Source organism: Danio rerio, chromosome 21 (genome assembly GCF_052040795.2).
Source record: "Danio rerio strain M-AB ecotype USA chromosome 21, GRCz13ab, whole genome shotgun sequence".
NCBI lineage: Eukaryota > Metazoa > Chordata > Actinopteri > Cypriniformes > Danionidae > Danio > Danio rerio.
Window position 1 is genome coordinate 44,163,928 of NC_141041.1, and position 22,042 is coordinate 44,185,969.

The 22,042-nt window shown below is 39.2% G+C and overlaps 1 protein-coding gene and 1 long non-coding RNA gene across 7 annotated transcripts in view; one reads left to right on the plus strand and one right to left on the minus strand.

Annotated features, from left to right (window-relative positions):
* Positions 1-7,133, minus strand: part of LOC147838945 (uncharacterized) — a 1,276,407-nt gene extending 1,269,274 nt beyond the window's left edge. Inside the window, exon 1 of the long non-coding RNA XR_015520637.1 lies at positions 6,823-7,133. This is a non-coding gene — a long non-coding RNA (uncharacterized LOC147838945). The remainder of the gene's footprint in view (positions 1-6,822) is intronic.
* The window catches only part of cluhb (CLUH binding protein of NUMT mRNA b), a 58,344-nt gene that overhangs the window by 25,802 nt on the left and 10,500 nt on the right, over positions 1-22,042 (plus strand). For 4 of the 6 annotated variants that reach the window (XR_015520511.1, XR_015520510.1, XM_087301737.1 and 1 more), the window contains exons 13-21: positions 1,534-1,634; positions 1,724-1,876; positions 5,702-5,764; positions 5,870-6,114; positions 8,605-8,689; positions 9,722-9,875; positions 15,643-15,782; positions 15,878-15,958; positions 20,364-20,489. Coding sequence is in view for 3 of the 6 variants with exons in the window: in XM_087301737.1 (XP_087157863.1) it covers positions 1,534-1,634; positions 1,724-1,876; positions 5,702-5,764; positions 5,870-6,114; positions 8,605-8,689; positions 9,722-9,875; positions 15,643-15,782; positions 15,878-15,958; positions 20,364-20,489 (1,148 nt within the window). In the remaining 3 variants the exon portion in view is untranslated. Of the gene's footprint in view, positions 1-1,533; positions 1,635-1,723; positions 1,877-5,701; positions 5,765-5,869; positions 6,115-8,604; positions 8,690-9,721; positions 9,876-13,478; positions 13,602-15,642; positions 15,783-15,877; positions 15,959-20,363; positions 20,490-22,042 lie in introns of those variants that run through there. The other 2 variants (XR_015520512.1, XM_087301739.1) reach the window with 2 other exon arrangements.

Genomic DNA, 22,042 nt, shown 5'->3' on the forward strand with positions numbered 1-22,042 from the left:
GCAACCTTCTTGCTGTGAGGTGATTGTGCTACCCACTGCACCACCTTGCTGCCTGGCCTAAATCTCTAAACAATTATTTATAATAAATTTATAAACACTGGTTTTGTAATCAAGGGTCACAAATAGAAGGATTACGTAAGTGTTTGTTTTTATGAGTCATTATTTTTAATGCATCTGTTTTTTTTTTTTGATTGTGTGTTTGATGCCTAATTTAATAAAGAAATCTAAGGCCTCTGGATTTTAGTTACAAGCCATTTTTAAAGGCTGTTTTCTCAAAAACTTTTTGGTCCTGTACTGAATCATTAATCTAAACTTCAGCAGCGTTTTCATACACCAGCCTTCAGTTTTATTCCTATCTATATTCTGAAGGTCTTTGTAGAGAGACATGTCTAAAAATGTACAATTTATTCTACAGATAAATTTTTTTTGCCTGTATTTTGTGGTCAAAATAGATTGCCCAAATCCCATCTTTTTTTATCATTTTATTTTAAGCATATATATATATATATATATATATATATATATATATATATATATATATATATATATATATATATATATATATATTTACAGTGGAAGTCAGAATTATTAGCCCCCCTGACTTATTAGCGCCCCTGTTTATTTTTTTCCAAAATTTCTGTTTAATGGAGGGAATATTGTTTCAGCACATTTCTACGCATAATAGTTTTAGAAACCCATTTCTAATAACTGATTTATTTTATCGTTGCCATGATGACAGTAAATAATATTTTACTAGATATTTTTCAAGACACTTCTATACAGCTTAAAGTGACATTTAAAGGCTTAACTAGGGTAATAGGATGAACTAGGAAGGTTACGGTAATTAGACAAGTTATTCTATAACTATGGTTGGTTCTGTAGACTATCGAAAAAAAATTAGCTTAAAATGGCCAATAATTTTGTCCCAAAATTGGTTTTTAAAAATGTAAAACTGATTTTATTCTAGCCGAAATAAAACAAATAAGACTTCCTCCAGAAGAAAAAATTTTATCAGACATACTGTGAAAATTTCCTTGCTCTGTTAAACATAATTTGGGAAATTTAAAAAAAAGAAAAAAAAATCAAAAGGGGGCTTAACAAATATTGGCTCGTACTTTAGACAAACAAAAGACAATATAAAAGAAAACAACAAAGAAAAGATACAAAATAAACACAAAGAAAAAAAACACACACATCAAAGTCACAAAACATACAATCAAAACTAGTGAGGGTGTATAGCTTAAACCTCAGAGGGGTCACTGGATTGCTGTGTAAATAAATTAAGAAATTGACCCCAAATCCCATCTTTAAAACGTTTTTATTCTAATATGTCAGATAAATGAATTAAATAAATAAACCAACCAATTATAAATAAATCAGTAATTTAAATAAATTTTAAAAATGACTAGTGTTAGAAATGTATGCAAATTAACGCATGGTTCATAAAAAATGCCTGATTTGCATATTCTAACAAACTTTGAATTGTGGTCAGTACTTTTCACCTTATTCACCAACAGTGTCTTGTCTTAACAGGTGTACGTTTCCCCAAGGAAAGTACTGAAGAAATCCAGAAACAGAAACAGCAGTTAAAGGATGCAGCGAGTTTCCTCATTTCCTATCAGATCCCTGCATTTGTAAGTATGGGGATTTCAGAAATGTGACAGATGATGATCTCCTGATGCCTGTTGTGCAGAATCACATCTTTGACTGTGTGTGTTTGTAGATGAAGAATTGTCTTGAGCACACATCGATGCCCACAGATGGTGTGACGCTGACAGAGGCTCTGCATCAGCATGGCATCAACATCCGCTATCTGGGCACCGTGCTGGAGTACATTGAGGAGATCCCACTGAAAGAAAGACTCGATCATGTCTATGTAAGTGTGTGCTTTTTTTTAAGCCTGAAGTCACACTGTAAAACCTCATATGTTAAGATTACTGTTAAGAAAAAACATTTGAGTAAACAAACTCATTTACTCTCCAAAGTTAATAGAACTTAATTTGATTTTGGACTGTCAGTTTATGTAAAACAACTGGCACCTGTGGTTAAACCCATTTTATGTAATTAATTGCAGTGTTGGGTTTTGCAGTGCAGCTATACCTGTACACAGTCACACACTACTGTTACGTGCCAGCACGTATTATATTTATTTATGTATTTATGTATGTGTCTCATTATGTGTATATCATTATTTTTCTTTCTATCACCCCAGTTCACTTCCTGGTTTTTGCTTACTGCTGTTCCTAATTGGATGGTTCACCTCCAGTTGGTACAACCTATCCTGACACTGCCTATGCTGCGTTCACACCAGACGCGGAACGGGCGTCAAGCGCGAGTGATTTACATGTTAAGTCAATGCAAACACGCGAATAGACATCCTGCGGCGCGATACGCGTGAATGGGGTGGCGTGAATGATGCAAATTGGGCGAATGGCGCGGGGCGAATTGAGCGGTTTGCGCGTTTGACGCGCTTAACGAGCGTTTCGCGTGAATCTCTTGAGTTCGAAAATCTGAACTTCACCGTACATTCGCGCCAAGTTAACCAATCAGAAGCTTGCTCTTGTGGGGGCGTGATTGTGACGTAGAAACTGTTGTCGGTGTTCCGAGGGAAATCCTCCAGCCATCACCGACAACAGTTCATCAAACTCGGCTTGGCTCAGTCAGAAGCACCGCTGAAAGCCTCCATCATCCAGGTTAAGTTTCTGGCGGAGTTTATGAGCTCACAGAGCTGGATGCACCTCTGAAAGGATGTAGTGGACTCAGACACGACCCTAAACGTATCATAAAGCACATAAACACAGTTATTTTTTTTCATAAAATCCATTTTAGCCATTTAGCTATGAAGCTAGAGTCTTCGGGCAGACAGAAGCCCTGCCCATCACGCGAATCCGCATCTGTTCTGAAGTGAATTTGACACGCGAATGAAGCAGGGTTTGATGCGCGAATGAAGCGAGTAAACTCAAATGTTTACACGGCTATTTACTCGCGAATAGCGCAATTTATCCGCGCGTTCCGCGTCTGGTGTGAACACAGCATATGCTGATTGGTTCCTGAGTAACAACTTGGTCCCGGTGTGCAAGTGTGCAACCCCACTTCTCTAGATTGCCCAGGGGTTGTAACATTTTTGGGAGCCCCCAAAAATGTTATAATCCCTGGGCAATCTTAGGGAGTAGAGTTGCACACATGACCAAGGGTCAAACGAACACTCAAAGAGAATTGTAGTCAAAGTAACAACCACAAACAAAAATTGCTGTACAAATAAAGTGACTTATGACAGGCGGTGAATAGTGAAGCAGTGAGTGAGCTATTTACAATCAACAACCAAAACATAAATTAGGAAGATGGGTGGCGCTAAAGCAAAGAAACAATCAACACCAAACAGTTTTACTAATATCAAATCCCCTGTAGTCTAGTCTAATAAACAAATGTGAAAAATAAGTCTTCAACGTCCAAAGACGTTTTACCTAAACTACAATAACTAGCCACTTAAACCAAAAATACACAGGATGGCGCTCTCCCTCTTCCCTGGTGTATCTCTAGTCAGTTGAACGCCTGTGTGTTGAATTGTATATCACGTGACATACTTACCTACCAGTCTGTCTAGCAAACCTCTGTAGGGAAACATGAGGAAGGGGAATGAATGATTACACACAGGGAAGAACAGACAGTGACTAAACCAAAATGACAACACGGTGTACATAAAGGTGAAGACAGACAATATATCACAACAAAACTGAACAAAATGCGGATCTAAACACCAAATCAATCAATCAATCAATTAGGGATGGCTGAGGTGAAACTGACGTTTCGACACAGGGTCGAGATCCAGAAGCGCAAGTGTTTTGAAACACTGCACCGAAGCATGATCCGTAACACCAAGGTTGCGTGACTAAAGTGTTTCGAAACACCTGGTCACGTGACTAAAGCGATTCAAAGCATCGATCAGTTCAGAAGCGTTTCGAGACCTTGCCAATCTGCATTTGATTGACAGGGTCAGAAAGTACCTCTGTTGCATTTAACCTAGTGGACCGTGCGAGTGCACGTTGTTACTTTGCTTTAAATGGCTTTTGGGTTTGAATCCCAACTTGTACAAATATTTAAAAATCATGGTTTTATGTATTTTAATTATGTTACTTTTTATGGTGTAGTCTAGATAGGATACAGTTAATGTTACGCCATCAATTAAGCATCATTTTTGTAACACTGTAAAACAATAATTAATATTTTTACAGTGCTGTGATGGTTGGGTGTAGGGTTTGGGTAGACATTAATAAAATACAATAAATGGGAAATTTAATTAACAATATAAATAATTCTTGTTTACTTCCAACCACAACCTTGTCTGATTTAGCAACAATCCTGTTTTATGACCAAAACAAGACATATTCATTCTTAAAGGGTTTATTCGGATGTCAGACCAATGTTGAAACAAAACGATACAAGAACAAAGCTTTTCAAACTCATATTAAGCATTTCAAAATAGCTGTACCAGCCTGGATTCAAACCCACTATCCCTGCATGGCAGTCAGGAACCCACACTGCTCCACTAAATCACTTGAACTTGATCAATCAATCAATCAATCAATCAATCAATCAATCAGTCAATTAAGCACAAAAACCAATAACAAATTGAGCCAACAAAGACTTACAAACTACTGGCAGACAAAAAATATATAGTGAGCTGGAGTGGTCTGATTGGCCGAGATCGGGTTGTTACTCAGGAACCAATTAGCATAAGGCAGTGTCAGGATTGGTTGTTTCAAATGTAGGTGAACCAGCCAATCAGGAACAGCAGTAGACAAACACAAGGAAGTGAACTGGGGTGATAGAAAGAAAAAGATAATGAGACACATAATACTAACATAAATAACCAATGTGTGCTGGCACGTAACACTACATACATATATATGCATACATACATACACAGCTCTTTGGCTTTTTTGAAATGTTGTAAAAAGTATCTTCGGTCCCTTAAGCTACATTTAGTCAAATGAAATAATAGGCTTTGTTTATTTATTTATTTTTTGCCCATCCCTAAACAAATTCAACAAATAATTCATCTAAAATTAGAAACACTTTGAAAAATGATGGTTACTACTTGTCAGGGCCCGGGCACAAGCAACGGGGCTCATGCACACTTGGGGCCCTTGTGAGAGGAAGAAAAAATTTTAGAGTGTTTATATACACTGCAAATAGCGCAAGTTGTTGGAGGAAATTATGTATGCCATCCCAAATAAACATTTCTCATAACAGGCTTAGTAACGTAACTTGTAAAAAGCATGGCACATGATTTGATGCAGTTCACAAATATGTTAAGGAAATATTAATTTTTATAACATATCAACATAGTTGCTATACATTTGAAATTAAGTATTGAATATATAAAAAAATATGTGGGTAGTACATTATATACAGACATTTTTATATATTTATTATATATCATTCTGCAAGGCAAAACAAGGGCCCCTACAGGACATTGTGCCATGGGGCCTCTGAATTCTTAATCCAGGCCTGCTAATGATGCATAACAGCTTTGCCTACATTATACAATTATGAAATGTGTTAAAAATATATATATATATATATATATATATATATATATATATATATATATATATATATATATATATATATATATATATATATATATATATTTATTTATTTATTTATTTATTTATTTATTTATCTGAACCTCTTTCAGAGAATTGCACTTTGTGAGCTGATCACCAGATGTGCAAAACATCTGTTTAAGACGTATCTTTTGGTAAGTGTTCAGAAATTATGATATTAATAATACTCTGTGGGATAATGATGTATGTTTGGATTCTCTTGCCAAAACTTGTATCCCTAATCCTCTTTCCCTGTGTAGGCAGTGGAACCATCTGCTCTGTCCGCCTCTGTCAGCCATTTCCTAAACTGCTTCTTGAGCTCCTTCGCCGATGCCGGAGTCATTCAGCAGAGCGACAGGTTAGCTTCCAGACGCAGGAGTCGCAGGAGACGCAGTCGAGTGTCTGAAGGTGGTGCGGTGACCATCTGGTCCACCCTCACTCCCAGCGATTTGTGGAGAGCCATCAGCACTGAGGCTCTGGAGTATTACCACTACAGTCTGTGCTGGTGAGGGGCTGCGCTCAACACTCAAAGACCACACTGAGATCTTAAACAGGGCTTTCACACTGTGCTTAACCATGGGTTACCGTCATTTTAAACAGCGCTTTTATCTCTGGACGTTTCACACATTTAAAGCAGAAACTATTTACTGGGTTATGATTTTGCAGGTTTGAAGCCAGATTTATACTTCAAGCGATTGCCTTATCACAATATACAGTTCAAGTCAAAATTATTGAATTTAAACTCTTTCTAAAATATTTACCAAGCGTTGTTAAACTGAGAGAATTTTTTAACACATTTCTTAACATAATAGTTTCAGTGACTAATTTTGCAAAACTTACCCTGACATGCACCTCTAAAAATGATACTAAGACATGTCACTGTGAGCACAACATCTCTACTAGCTGGGCTTCCAGCTAACTCTATCAAGCCTCTTCAACTGCTCCAGAATGCAGCAGCACGAGTGGTCTTTAATGAACCTAAACGAGCACACGTCACTCCGCTGCTAGTCCGTTTGCACTGGCTGCCAGTTGCTGCTCGCATCAAATTCAAAGCTCTGATGTTTGCCTACAAAGTGACTTCTGGCCTTGCTCCTTCTTATCTGCGCTCACTTCTGCAGATCTATGTGCCCTCCAGAAACTTGCGTTCTGTGAATGAACGTCGCCTCGTGGTTCCATCCCAAAGAGGGAAGAAATCACTTTCGCGAACGCTCACGCTCAATCTGCCCAGTTGGTGGAATGAACTCCCTAACTGCATCAGAACAGCAGAGTCACTCGCTACTTTCAAGAAATGACTAAAAACTCAACTATTTAGTCTCCACTTCACTTCCTAATCTGCAATTGCCTCTTTGAATATCACACTAACTGTACCCAAAAAAAAACAACAACAAAAAAAAAAACACTAATACTACTAATACTTCCCTTCTTAGACTTTACAGACCTGAAACTTGCCTATAGCACTTATTTATTGTTGCTCTTAGTTGTGTAAATTGCTTCCTTGTCCTCATTTGTAAGTCGCTTTGGATAAAAGCGTCTGCTAAATGACTAAATGTAAATGTAAATGTGATTGTTCAGCTTGGTAGAGGTGGCGAGTGTGACATGTAGTTAAGTTTTTTGAGAGTTGCGCTCTTTTAGAGACCTAGCATGTGCACTCAAAACTATAAACTGGCCTTATCGCTGCAAAAAATTGGATTGCTAGCATTCGACAACCAATCACAAGTCTTGTTAAACAGTTGATTCAGATGGGGACAGAAATGCAAACTTTGACCACAAAATTGAACTCACTTTTATAGACTAAAATAAGTCCATTCAGGAAAGAAAATTATAGCAATCTACATACAATATATATGTAACGACAGGAAGTGACGCATACAACTGAGGTAAGATCCACAATGCAGGTTTATTCGTTGTCAGGCAAGCAAAGGTCAACACAGGTGCAAACAGGTACATGGAGACAGTCCAGAATCAAAATCAGTAAACAGGCGAGAGGTAAAAAGGCAGGCAGCAGACAGGGATAACTAAATAAACAAGGCTAGGAAAATGCGTTGTAATGTCACTGTGACAGATAACAAGACTCAGCAAACTGAATGGGTAACTGTGTGGCTTAAATAGTGTGTGCAATCAGTCTCTGACAATCCTCAGGTGGTGTGAATGTAATCAGTTTAGATGAGGAAGCATGTGTGTCTGTGACTGGAGTGCATGTATAAAAATGTAGTCCAGAAATGGCGGATTTGTAGTCCATGGTTATTGAGAGTGAAATCCAGCAATCTTATGAAAGATCGCTGCTAATCGTGACAATATATGAGGGAACAATTATGGAAACTGGTCACATACTGAATTTGTCCGACCACTTGAACCAAAATTATGCATATTTGGATGTTAATCCTAGGTTTAGCATTGTACTCTGTGAACAAAGATAACATAGGGTTAAATTTACACAGGGTTTAGGATGACTCAAGTAGTCAAGTTAATGGGATAGTTCAATAAAAAATGAAAATGCATTTATCATTTACTCAAACATCACTTTTCAAAGAGAAAAAAAAGACATGCGCTATAGGTGAATTGAATTGACTAAATTGGCCATAGTGTGTGTGTGTGTGAATAAGTGTTTATGGATGTTTCCCTGTACTGAATTGCAGCTAGAAGGGCATCCGCTGTGTAAAACATATGGTGGAATAGTTGGCGGTTCATTCTGCTGTGGCAACCCCTGATAAACAAAGGGACTAATCTGAAGGAAAATTAACGAATGAAATAATGTTGGAATCCAGTAGCCACTGACACAGATAGACGTCAATGGTTGACACTAATCATTGACACTATAGAAGTCAATGGTTACTGGTTTCCAACTTTCTTTAAATCATCTTCTTTTGTGTTTAACAGAAAAATGAAACTCAAACAGGTTTGGAAGGGCGAGTGAATGATGGGAGAATTTAAATTTCTGTGTCTACAATCTTTTAAAGGTTGTTTGAAAAGCTCTGATTTCATTTCCGTCTGGCAGTGTTAGTGTGGAGGAGGCCGTGAACAAATGCAGACTGCAGAGGATCACCCTGCTCAGAGAGACTGCCATCAAAACTGGCATTCAGGTATGTCAGACTGCATCATTTAAGGACATAGTTCACACCGCAATTGTGAAATTGAAATTTGCTGGTAGTTTTCTGACTCAGACCACTGAAGATGTAGCTGCCTTTTACTCTTCAGTAGAACAATAAACAGGGTGTCAGTGGAGTATCTAAAGGTCTTAAAATGTATTTTATTTCAAAAACAAAGACTTAAAAACTGTTCAATTAACTGAAATATGGTGTTTTGGGTCTTAAACTATTTGAAACTGCTCATAAACATTTGTTTAAAAGTTCTCTGTGTCTGTAGCTACCTGGTGAGGATACCGACCTGAACAGACTGTGGTGCATAAATCTAGTTTATTATAGTTTTTAAAACTTATTTTAAGAAAGGTTATGCTGAAAAAATATATGTATATAACTAGAGTTTGTTTTGACACATTGTTTAAAATATATGGCTAAAAAGTTACTACATTTGAATTTTAATGCCCAACCGGGCCATTCAAAACAAATCTTTAGCAAATTATTCTGTATACTGCTGACATTTCATTAATAAATGAAATTAAATTTAGAAATTTCAAATTTAAACCTGCACAAAAACTGAATAAACAACGTCCAGCACATGCTTTACACAGTAGATGCCCTTACAGCTTCAATCCAGTACTGGGAAACACCCATACTTCTCATTCACATACATACACTACGGCCAATTTAGCTTATTCAATTCACCTATACTGCATGTGTTTGGACTGTGGGGGAAACCGGGGCACCCAGAGGTAACCAACGTAAACACGTGGAGAACATGCAAACTCCACACAGAAATGCCAACTGACCCAGCGGAGGCTCAAGCCAGCGATCTTTTTGCTGTGAAGCAACAGTGCCACTAAGCCACTATTTCGCCCATTGATGGAACTTTAAAAGTAAAAAAATGTACACAGACAAAATAAAAATTAATATTAATAAACCCCAGTTTGAGCAAAAAAGATGTTTAATGTTTACTGAATACTTTGTTAGAAGTGTCTGTGTTCATCTCTCACTCTGGATCTCTCTCTTTTTAAGATTCTTTTAAGAGAGTATCAGTTTGATTCTGGACAGAATGTTGTATTCACTGAGGAAGACATCCTTAATATTTTCCCTGTGGTGAAGCACATCTCTCCGAGGGCCAGTGATGCTCTTTATCTCCTGCACCGTGGTCAGATGAAGGTCCAGCAAGGTAAATATTGTTTGAAAAGTTTTATAGTATAATGTACTGTATAATGTAATGTACCCTACCTGCCAAAAGTCTTGTCATCGAGCCCAGTTATAAGAGCAAGAAATAATAACTTGACTTCGTGGCAGAAGGTAGTTCTGTTTCATTCCTCCTGACCGCCAGAGACAGTGTTAACACAGTGGATAATTGCAGTGCCAGCTGGATAGGCCGAGGAGCAATATACCAACAAAGTCACATGGTGACGCGAGCTGAGGTATATAATCCGCTACAGGGGCCTCATGTATCAACATTGCATACGCACACAAACTTTGCGTAAGCCAGGTTTTACGCTCAGAATCGCTCACGTTTGGATTTACTAACGATGAACTGAACGTGGGAATGTGAGCAGCTCCACGCCAGCTTTATGGCTGGCGTACGCACATTTTTTGTGTGTGTCTGTTTTATTTCCATTGGCGACTCCTAGAGGCAGTTGTGTTAAATTGCACTCTACAAAGTGTCTTTGAGCTGTGCAATGGCAGCTGTATGAGACGGGTTCATCTAGCAGGTATATAAGGTTTTCATACCATACAGTTGACAGCCAAACATTAAAGCGCAATTTGCAGCGGTCACCTGTTTTCCCAATGTAATGGGAGCGATCTGCTGCACGCACATTGCTATATGTTTTTTGACATCTTCGGACTACGGTTGGTTTTTCCTTTGTTACTGATCTAGGATCATTCACTCTAATATATCATGGACTGTGGGTGAGTTTTTCTTCATTATCTTACATTCAGCTGTAATGTATAAGTGTCATTTGCCTCGCTGTATTATCCAGGGGCTAGACGCTGTATTTTCGTAAGCATCTGAGTTAAGTTATAGCATATATCTCACGGTACTATCCAGAGATTGAACACCGTGACACTGTCACTTTTATGTCCGAGTGGTAATTATCTCATGGTACTATCCGGAGGTTTTATACCGAAATGCGGTTAGTGTTTATGTGACATTTACCTCGGGGTTCTATCCGGGGGATACTTTTTCTACAGCTACAAATACTCTGTGTGTTTTTCTTGTCTGTTATTGGACATATGCCCCGTTCTGCCAAACTGACTTAACCGTGGACGATCACTATATTTTAGCTAGTGATGATTTTCTTGTTTTCTGTTTCTCTCAGTGCATCCGGAGGTCCAGTTTTCGGTCGACGGTTAGCGAGATTATATCGTGCGTTACGTTATATCACTAATGTTAACGTTAGCCAACGGTCTTAGCCGTGGTAAGTTATTTGGTTGGTCAGTTCGACACATTCTCATGGCTTATTAGGCCATTTCCACGGTTTTCCCGATAACTTGCAAGCTCTGTCCTAATGAGCTTATCCCGGACGACGGACACAATATCTGCACATGCTGTCTTGGCGTTCAACATCTGTAAGACAAGCTAACCGATCCGTGCCCGCATTGTAGTTTGCTGCCCCTGTCATAGAGACAGGTGCGTTTGGCTGGGCTAAGCCACAATCAGGATGCTGTTGCTTTACCAGTGGGCCTAGAGTTACTGAAAGTGGGGGCTTCTGGAGCGCCTCGTCCTAAGAAACCTAGCCTGAACAGTAAGCACATGGCTGGATATCTGTTGTCGAAGAAAGTAACGCCTTTAACAAGAAAGAAACGCCTAAGAAACGCCTTTCACAAAGTCTACAACCAGAGTCACATTCATCAGGATGACTATCGATTCAGTCTCAGACGACAGACCTCTTGAGCCAGTTTTGTTTGGGAGTATCTATACAGTTTAGCGTGCTCCTGAGGTTGATGGGGATGCTAACGGAAGCCTCTTGTGTAATTCCCCTGGGATTGCTCCATCTGCGGCCCCTGCAGGTATGGAACAATCTTCTGCCTTTTTGACAGCCGGGTACCGTAAGGGATTGTTCCCTCCCGCCGAAAGGTTATAACAACCGATGCGTCCCTTATGGGTTGGGGGGCAGTATGTAACCACAGAGGTATCAGTGGCAGATGGTCAAGAGACGAGTCAAGAGACCATATCAATGTATTGGAGATGCGGGCAGTTTTGCTGGCCCTGAGGCATTTTCTTCCTGTTTTAGCAGGTCGACATGGCCTAATCCGGTCGGAAAACCCATCAACGATGTTCAATTTGAATCACCAAGGAGGTACAAGGTCCAAGAGTTTGTTGCGTCTCACGCACATGATTCTCACATGGTCTCTTCTTCGGTTTGCATCACTAAGGGCTGTTTATCTGCCAGGGGCAGTCAATCGGACTGCAGATGCTCTGTCCAGGAATCAGATTGATCCAGGGAAGTTAAGACTTCATTTGGATGTAGTCCAGGACATTTGGACAGAGTTTGGCAGGGCAGAAGTAGACCTATTTGCGACGAGAAACACAACTCATTGCGATTGTGGTTTGCTCAGATTGAAGGGTTCAGCCCGTTAGGACAAGACGCACTGTCACACGACTGGCCAAACCGCCTTCTTTATGCTTTTCCTCCAATACCTCTGATATGGAAGACACTGCACAGGATTGCTCAGGGCAGACACCGTGTACTTCTAATAGCACCACGGTGGCTGTCCAAACCATGGTTTCCCTTGCTCCTAACGTTGTTGGTGAACCAACCGAGGCAACTTGAAGGCAGGAGGGAGCTGTTGTCTTAACTAGATGGTCATATTTGGCATCCAGATCCAGCACGTCTACAGTTATGGGTGTGGCCTCTGGGACCAACCCTTTATTAGAAGAATGTGAGCCTTCAGTCATCCACACAGTTCTTAACTCAAGGGCAGCTTCTACAAGGAAGCTTTAGGCTTACCGATGGAAGTCATTTTGTTCATGGTGTGCGACTCGGAATCTTAATCCTGTGCAATGCAGAGTTCCAGTAGTTTTAACCTTTTTAAAAGGGCTGTTAGAGAGTGGCAAGGCTGCATCCACACTAAAGGTCTACGTGGCAGCCATCTTGGCCCATTATGCATCTGTAAATGGTTCCTCTTTAGGGTCTGATAGCCTAGTTTGCAGTTTTTTGAAGGGCGCAAAATGTCTCAATCCAACTCGTTCTTCTCGTTCTCTGGTGTGGAACTTGCCTCTGGTGCAGGAGTCTCTCTGCCAGTCTCTATTTGAACCTTAAGAAGAGGTTAGATCTAAAGTGGAAGTCCTTAAAGACGGCTTTCTTCTTGGCTGTTGCTTCTACAAACAGAGTGTGTAAGCTGCACGCTTTGTCAGTGAGTCAATCCTGCTTGTGATGGAAACCAGACGACTCTGGTGTTACCCTCTGGCCTAATCCATCTTTCCTCCCTAAAGTTTTGTTGCAGCAATTTATTAACCAGTCAATTAAATTGCAGTCCTTTCAACCATCACCTTCTGGCCAAGGTTCTCTGTTTCTATGCCTTGTGCGTGCCTTGAAATCTTATGTGGCAGCTACTACACAGTTAAGACGATCAGAACAGCTGTTTGTCTGTTATGGAGAAGCTAGGAGAGGTGCACCTCTAAGCAAACAAAGACTGTCATGATGGATTGTTGATTTCATTGTTTTGGCCTATAAGAGGGCTCTGCAACCTATACCTGGTGCCATCACTTGCCATTATACTAGAGCCATTCCCTCCTCCTGGGCTGCTTTTAAGGGTGTTTCTCTTGCAGAGATCTGTGCAGCAGCGACATGGTCTTCTCCATGTACATGTGCAAGGTTCTACAATATCAGTGTTGCTGACTCTAAGGATAAAGGCTCAGCTGTTCTCCGCAAGTGACTCCGTATGTCTTCTGGTGAGTTTTTTCTTCCTCATGACTTTTCTGGTATGGGTCATCCACTGCGTAAACACTGTCTCTGGCGGTCAGGAGGAATGAAACAGAACGTTGGTTACATATGTAACCGTGGTTCTGTGAATTCCGGATGACCGCCAGAGTTCCCTGTCACTCGGAAGGGCAAGAGCTGTAGCAGATTATATACCTCAGCTCAGCTCGCTTCACCATGTGACTTTGTTGGTATATTGTTCCTTGGCCTATCCAGCTGGCGCTGCGATTATCCACTGTGTAAACAGCGTCTCTGGCGGTCATCTGGAATTCACAGAATCACGGTTACATACGTAACCAACAATTTTTTTAGTGAATCATCTGTTGAACTGCATCCCAATCATCACAAATACTGCAGAAGACCTACTGGAACCCACAGAGACCCAAAATTTTAACAAATAATCTGTCAAGTTTAGTGAAGGAAAAATCATGATGTGAGGTTACATTCAGTATGGGGGTTTACAAGAGATCTGCAGAGTTGATGGCAACATCAACAGCTAGAGGTATCAAGACATTTGTACTGCCCATTACATTACAAACCACAGGAGAGTGCCAATTCTTTAGCAGGATAGCGCTCCTTTTCATACTTCAGCCTCTACATCAAAGTTCCTGAAAACAAAGAAGGTCAAGGTGCTCCAGGATTGGCCAGCTCAGTCACCAGATATAGATATAGAACAGGGGTCACCAAACTTGTTCCTGGAGGGCCGGTGTCCTGCAGATTTTAGCTCCAACACTAATCAAACACACCTGAACAAACTAATCAAGCTCTTACTAGGTATACTTGAAACACCCAGGCAGGTGTGTTGAGGCAAGTTGGAGCTAAACCCTGCAGGGACACCGGCCCTCCAGGACCGTGATTGGTGACCCCTGATATAGAACATTATTGAGCATAGTAAGATGAAAGAGGAGGCATTAAAGATGAATCCAAATTATCTTGATGAACTCTGGGAGTCCTGCAAGAACACTTTCTTTGTCATTCCAGATGACTTTATTAATAAGTTATTTGAGTCATTGCAGAGATGTATAGATGCAGTCCTCCAAGCTCATGGGAGTCATACACAATATTCATTATTTTACCACTGCACACCATGACTTTATATTCAATACTGTACATTATTTTTGTTTAGTGACAAGACTTTTGTCTAAGCAAAGACTGACCTTACTGTCTATTACGACCACGGTCACAACATCAAATAAGGGATAGCACAAATGGATGGGTCTAGGGGTTTTATTAACTGAATAACCAAACGTAAGCAAAGTGTGAGGAGAAAACACAAACAAAGGCTAAACACAAAAGGAGCAGAACTCCGCGTCTGGACGGCCGCTCAAATCCCCTTCACTGAAACAATGCAGCGTGAGCTCTTAAAACCGCCGGCGGGCAGTGGTCTGCAGGTGCGGAGGAATCAACTTAATCGAAACACAAACAGCAACAAAACACTTCAGGGCAACAAAGTAACAGAAATAAACAAATAATAATAAATACATGGACATGTAACACTTTCCTAATTAAATAGTTAAAATCAAGGCATGATTATATTTTATTTTAGAAAAATAAGCATACTCTAGAGGCCTTTGACTTTCATATAAGACGCTTCTGATACCAAATGATCAAGTAGAAGTCAAGTTATTATGTGTTGTTCCTTAAACTTGGATAGGCGATAAGACTTTTGTCAGGTAGTGTGCATTTTATACACATTATTAGCATTTTAAACAAATAATATGATTGTGTGTGTGTGTGTGTGTGTGTGTGTGTGTGTGTGTGTGTGTGTGTGTGTATATATGTGTATTGTTCTTTTTCCTATATTTACTATGAATTTCCTATATTTTTTCTTCTGAAGAAAGTACTTTTTTTTGTTCATCATGACAAAGACCAAAGAAATTAGTTATTAGAAATGAGTTATTAAAATTCTATTAAAAATATAATAATGCAGTTTAAACTTTTTAAACATTTAAATCATAGCACATATCAAAACAAAAACAATATTAAAACCCTTTTTGATGTGTGTATGTGAAGGCTGCCTGAAAGAGGGCTGCGAGTTAATCTGCCAGGCTCTGGCTCTCTTCACAAATGTCTATGGGGCTCTGCATCAGGATGTCTGTGTCTGTTTGCGGCTGCTGGGACGAATACACTACATCCTCGGAGAATACGCTGAGGTATCACATGTTCTTCAATCTCATGTGTTTGAAGTTCAAATAAATATGACAAAAAGTGACTGAAATGATGAACGGGCTGTGTTTATTACTGTCAGGCGCTCAGTCACCAGCAGAGGGCAGTGCTGATCAGTGAGAGAGTCCTGGGAATTGAGCATCCCAGCACTATACAGGAATATGTAAGTCTGTTTAAATGAATAAATAAATACATAAAAATTGTGCTACAAATAATCCATACAGTGAAAACTGACAAGGAGGTGCATTCGACTTATTTTGTGTCAGTTATGAAAATAATGTTTTGGTCAGTGTTGGGTGTAATTTACATAGGAACTAGTTACAGTATTTACTTACTTATAAAAGTGATGTAAGGGATTACTTTTTACATGTTTATGTAATTTATTTATTAATTTATTATTATTTATTAATTGTAATTTAATTTATTATTTACTTATTTATGTAATAAAGAATATGCAGAGCTAGTGTTTCTTCCCATACTGATAAACTTCCGGTGAATGGTTAATGTGACTTTTTTCCATTTTATACGGTTCCTTTTACAGCATCGATGTTGTAATGTAATTAATATACAATCAGTTTAATAGACTTTAGCATTTATTTAGTTGGTCAAATGTAAAACGAGACAAAAAGCCTTTTACTTGCACACGCACAGGCCCGGATTGGCTAATCGGGAGGACCGGGAGAATTCCCGGTGGGCCGGTCCGTTTTTTGGCCGCGAGGGCCGGTGTCCCTAGCTTCAGAATCTGTTGCTCTCAGCAGTCACACTTTTTAAATTAATTTATTTATTTACTTGACCTTATTTATTTACTTGTCTTCTTATTCATTATTTTACCGCAGCTCTACTCTTTTTATATATATCCAGCCTGCAGGTTAATGATGATATAACTCAGATGAGTCACTTCTCTATATATAACTGTTGTGGTCCAGTGGTTAGCACATTAAATTTTGATGCTGCCGACCCGGGTTTGATCCTCGACTGAGTATGTTATTATTATTTTTTTTTCTTTTCATTTTTATTGTCAAGAAATATAATACTGTTAGGGTTGTTGAACATTTAAAGTTCTAAAGCAGCTGTTTTCTCAAAAAAAGACGTGATAGAGTATTAGAAACTGAACTGGAAATGACCTTATTTTAATATAGTCCGTCTTGAACTGAGGTGGGCCGGTCTGAGGCTTGAAACTCCAGGGCTGAAAAAGAGTCCCACTCCGGCCCTGCACACGCATGTCAGGATTAGCAGGCTAGCACAGAAGCTCCATTATACTGGGGTAAAATAAATGTTCATATTTTAAAGACAGTGGGGAAAAATGCAATTTAATGCAGTGCTTCTTGTACAATCTCTATCGGATATCACTCAACCTGTCACCGACTCGGTCATTCCCCTCGCTGGCCAGCAGAGGCCACCATCTCCGGACTTTTAGCATTACATCATCCACTTTAACTGATTGCGCACACACCTGAACTGAATCCCGTTAACGACCCACGCCACCTGTTATAAGCCACGCTCAAGCACCAGTTCAGTGCGAAGTCTTGTTCTGCCACGGCCAACATCTCTGAGCGGTATTCCTTGCCTGATCTCCTGTATATTACCCCGGACTGTTTCTGACTCTGAGTAAATGGATCCCTCTGTGTCAGTCTCCTCGTTACACAACCAGTGGAGATCTCTAGTTTTTAAAGAACACAAACTTTAAATGTGACGATTTTGTAATAGCATACCGGAAATGCTTAACCCAGGTAACTGACAAATTAAAAGACCTTTCGCATATACCCTATATGCTTGTTTAAAATATAGTAAAATAGCTTATTATAAAATACTTTTCCTTTGAAAAAATATTGTGAGGGACTACTTTTTAGTTTTAGGTAATTTAATTATCGTTACTTGAAGTATATTTGTCTAAAATACAGTAAACTTTCTTATTAAAAGGTTACTCATACATCTTACTCCTGCAAAAAACATAACACATACTTTCACATTTCTTTCTTAAAAAGTAACCAAGCAGCACATTTAACTACTTTTTAAAAAAAAATGACTTAAGTGTTTTAAATATTATCTTTATCCCAACACTAAGTATGAAATACGGTGACAATTTCTAAAGTGAAAATTTTTTACTAAAGGTAAAAAGCCCTGTCTGATAAACTTTAAAAAGAGTTTAATGTCTATTGTCTACACTTTAAGATTTATGGGGATTTTTTATAGTATTTAGTCTAGTAGTTCAATTTCTTAATGAGTATTAATTTAGTTTTGAGACAGTAATTAGAAAAGGAATTTAAATCAAGTTAATGATGTAATTAGGGCGATTCATGTTCGATGGTATTTCTGTGTGGAGTTTGCATGTTCTCCCTATGTTCACGTGGGTTTCCTCCGGGTGCTCCGGTCTCCCCAGCAGTCCAAAGACATGCACTTAAGGTGAATTGCATATGCTAAGCTGTCTGTAGTGTATGTGTGTGAATGGATGTTTTCCAGTACGGGGTTGCAGTTGGAAGGGTATCCACTGTGTAAAGCATTTGCTGGATAAGTTGGCGGTTCATTCCGCTGTGGTGAGCCCTGATGAAGAAAAGGACTAAGTCGAAGGAAAATGAATAATGATAATTCTCCAGATTATTTTTCTTTTGTTTTCCCTACAGGAGGGATATATTCTCTATATAGTTTGTGTGGTTATTTGTCTTATTTATTTAACATACACTAAAAAATGCCGGGTTCCACACAATCAATCTGTGTTGTGACAACATGAAGGAATTAAGTTTTACAGATTTAAGTCGATTAAGCATAAAACAAGTTGTCACAGAAAAAGTGTCGTTTCAACTCAATTTTTAATAAATATAGTTTGAACAAACGTCATTTTTTGAGTGTAATAATCCAAGTGATATTATTCAATCATTCATTTATTCATTTTCTTGTCGGCTTAGTCCCTTTATTAATCTGGGATGGCCACAGCGGGACGAACCGCCAACTTATCCAGCAAGTTTTTACACAGCGGATGTCCTTCCAGCCGGAACCCATCTCTGGAAAACATCCACACACACACACACGCTCATACACTGCGGACAATTTAGCCTACCCAATTCACCTGTACCGCATGTCTTTGGACTGTGGGGGAAATCGGAGCACCCGGAGGTAACCCACGCGAACGCAGGGAGAACATGCAAACTCCACACAGAAACGCTAACTGAACCGAGGCTCGAACCAGTGACCTAGCGACCTTCTTGCTGTGAGGCGACAGCACTACCTACTGCGCCACTGCTTTGCCCCAAGTGATATTACTCATTCATTAATTTTCCTTCAGCTTAGTCCTTTTATTCATATTTCATATGAATATTAAATAATATTTCATTATAACTTCATAGTTTATTCAATTCACCTGTAGCAGGGTTGTCCAAACTCGGTCCTGGAGGGTTGGTGTCCTACAGATTTTTGCTCCAGCTCGCTTCAACACACCTGCAGGATGTTTCTAGAAAGTCTAGTAAGAGCTTGAATACCCAGCCCAGGTGTGTTGGAATTGGGGTTGGAACTGAACTTTGCAGGACACTGGCCCTCCAGGACCAAGTTTGGACATGAGAACTTTGGACTCTGGAGGAAACTGGAGCACCCGGAGGGAACCTATGCCAACATGGGAGAACATGCAAACTCCACACAGAAATGCCAACTGACCCAGCCGGAATTCGAATCAGCGACCCTTTTGTTGTGAGGCAACAGTGCTAACCACTGAGCCAAAGTGCCACCCCCGAGTGATATCAGATTACACAAAAAAAAAACAGAAAGCACAATTCGAGCAAATAACAAAACCAAAATAACTTGGAACAGAAGGGCAGGAGTAACATAATACAGAAGCAGTGAGGAGACAACTGAGGCAAACTCTAATACACACAAAATTAAACAGGATAACAACGCACAGCTGAATTCAATAGACAAAATGAGAAAGCAAAGGAATCTGAATGCAGACCTGGTGCAGTTGCAATCTGAGCTGTATGCAATGCTTTTTAATGGCCACCCTAACCCTACCACAGTGACGTCACCAGCTCAACTTAGGGCATTGTGTCCAATAGTATCTGGATGCAGCCTTAACTCAGCGTTGCAATGTCAGACACAATGCACTCAATAGAGTGAGTGATGCCACTGTGACAGGTAGGGTTAGGGGTGGGGTTAGGTGAGCACATTAAAAAGTGCAGATTGCACTGCACTAGGTCTGCATCCTGATCCCTCTCATTGTGTCTGACATTGCATCTCTGAGATATGAAGTCTCAGCTTGCATCGTCAAAGCTGCATCAAGATACTATTGAGGAACATGGGATTTGGAATTCACAGAAAACAAAGTCTATACGCCCTCTAGTGTTCCACATGGGCACTGCAGACTAGGGCTTGCGAATTTTTTGTCTACTGAAAGTAATTTTCTATATGCAATTTGTTTACTTTTAATATTCAATGTCTGAATTGTATAGAGAATATTGTAATGTTTTTGTACCCACTTTATATAAAACTTCACTGTTTAACCACAGTTACTTCTATAATTCATGCAAAGCATCATGGGTTGTAGGATGGATTAAAATGAGCAAATTTCTTTCTTCTTTGTGCAGAGGCTCCTGGGTCTGTATTGCTTTGCTGGTGGTCAGACAGTGACGGCTCTGCGGTTGTTGTACCGGGCAAGATACCTGATGCTGCTGGTGTGTGGAGAAGATCACCCTGAGATGGCTTTACTGGATGTGAGTAATAATGATTCAAATGTGATGATAATGAATAACAAGACTCTTAATTTGAAGTAAGCAACATATTTTAAAGCAGAAAAAAATAGAAATTTCCTTGTTTAAAAAAATTTAAATTTTTTTCTGTTTTTCTATCAATCAATATTTTTGTGCGGGGAAAACCACACTGCTATGTCACATCCCATATAGCAAAATTTCTCTGGCCCAGCTCTGGCCCACACAATCAGGTTTTGCTTGGCCCACATGCCGCAGTGAATTACGGTACATGACTGGACCAAATCTGGCTTCCAGACAAGGGCCAAACACAGACCATATCTGGGCCAAGTCTAAGCCAAGTTAATAACTCTGAACTGGGCCTGAACTGGGCCAGTAAGGTTGGTGTGTCACGATTGCAATGAAATTAATAAACCTATGAAGCGTTGCGCTTTAGGCACACTATGGGCCTTGTTTTTTCTCAGTGACATGATTGGTAGAATTGATTTATTTAATCAAAAATTATTTTTATGTATTTTAAATGTGGGTCAAGACTGGCCAAACTCACGTGGCCCACAATCAATTTTAAAAATCTGGGCCAAATACTACGTTTTACATCTGGCCCAAATCTTGTGTGCCGCATTATAGACGGTGCCACCTCTGCCAAACCCAGGCCATGGTTGGCCCACATGCTGTATGCCAGTGCCGGATGAATGCCTGATGTCCCAGCTTTATGCCAAATCTGGGCCAGAATTCTTTGCTACTAGGGATTGGTCACATTGAGATGGGCCTTAAAATCTCTGGGATTTTTAGTTGTGTGTATATCAGTGCAATATTAGTGCGTACACACTATACCTACACCGATTCTGTCCCAAAAGTTGATTTAGCATGCTAGGTGCCCTTTTGAAGTCTGTGTGAATTATACAGTGTTTATTTTGCTAGCGCACATTGTTATTCTTTAGGTGAATAATTCATCTGTGCTAGTTAATCCACTGAATAACAAAGATTTTTTGTAAATCTTCAAAATCATCAAAGTCTGACTGTTTGCTTCAGTGTTTGGAGCGGTGATCCTTCTTTCAACTTTATTTTGATGACTTCAGCCTCAATATTAACCACACCCCTCTGTTGTTTGCTAAAAAGCAAACAATAATGTGTCACATTAAAAAGAATTACTATAATTAATCATTTAAACGATATATAATATAGTTTTAGGTTGATAATCTTAACTGATTATCTGATTATAAATGAATATCTTTTACCAAACTGTTACAGCTGTTATATATATATAATTATTATTATTATTATTTATTTTGAATTAATTATTAATAGTTAATTTGTTTCTATTGCTAAATTTTGGTTTAAAAACAATATAGTGCTTACTTTAAATTACTACAGTTTAAATGTGGGAAATCATTGACTAAAAAGTTATTAGAAAATTAAGCAAATACACACTATTTAATCGCTTGAGTAAAATATTGATATAGTGCTATGCTCATACATGTAAAAAGATTTTTATTACAAATAAAATGAATTACTGCCTATAATAACTTGCTATTATTTCCTTCATTATAAATGAATCC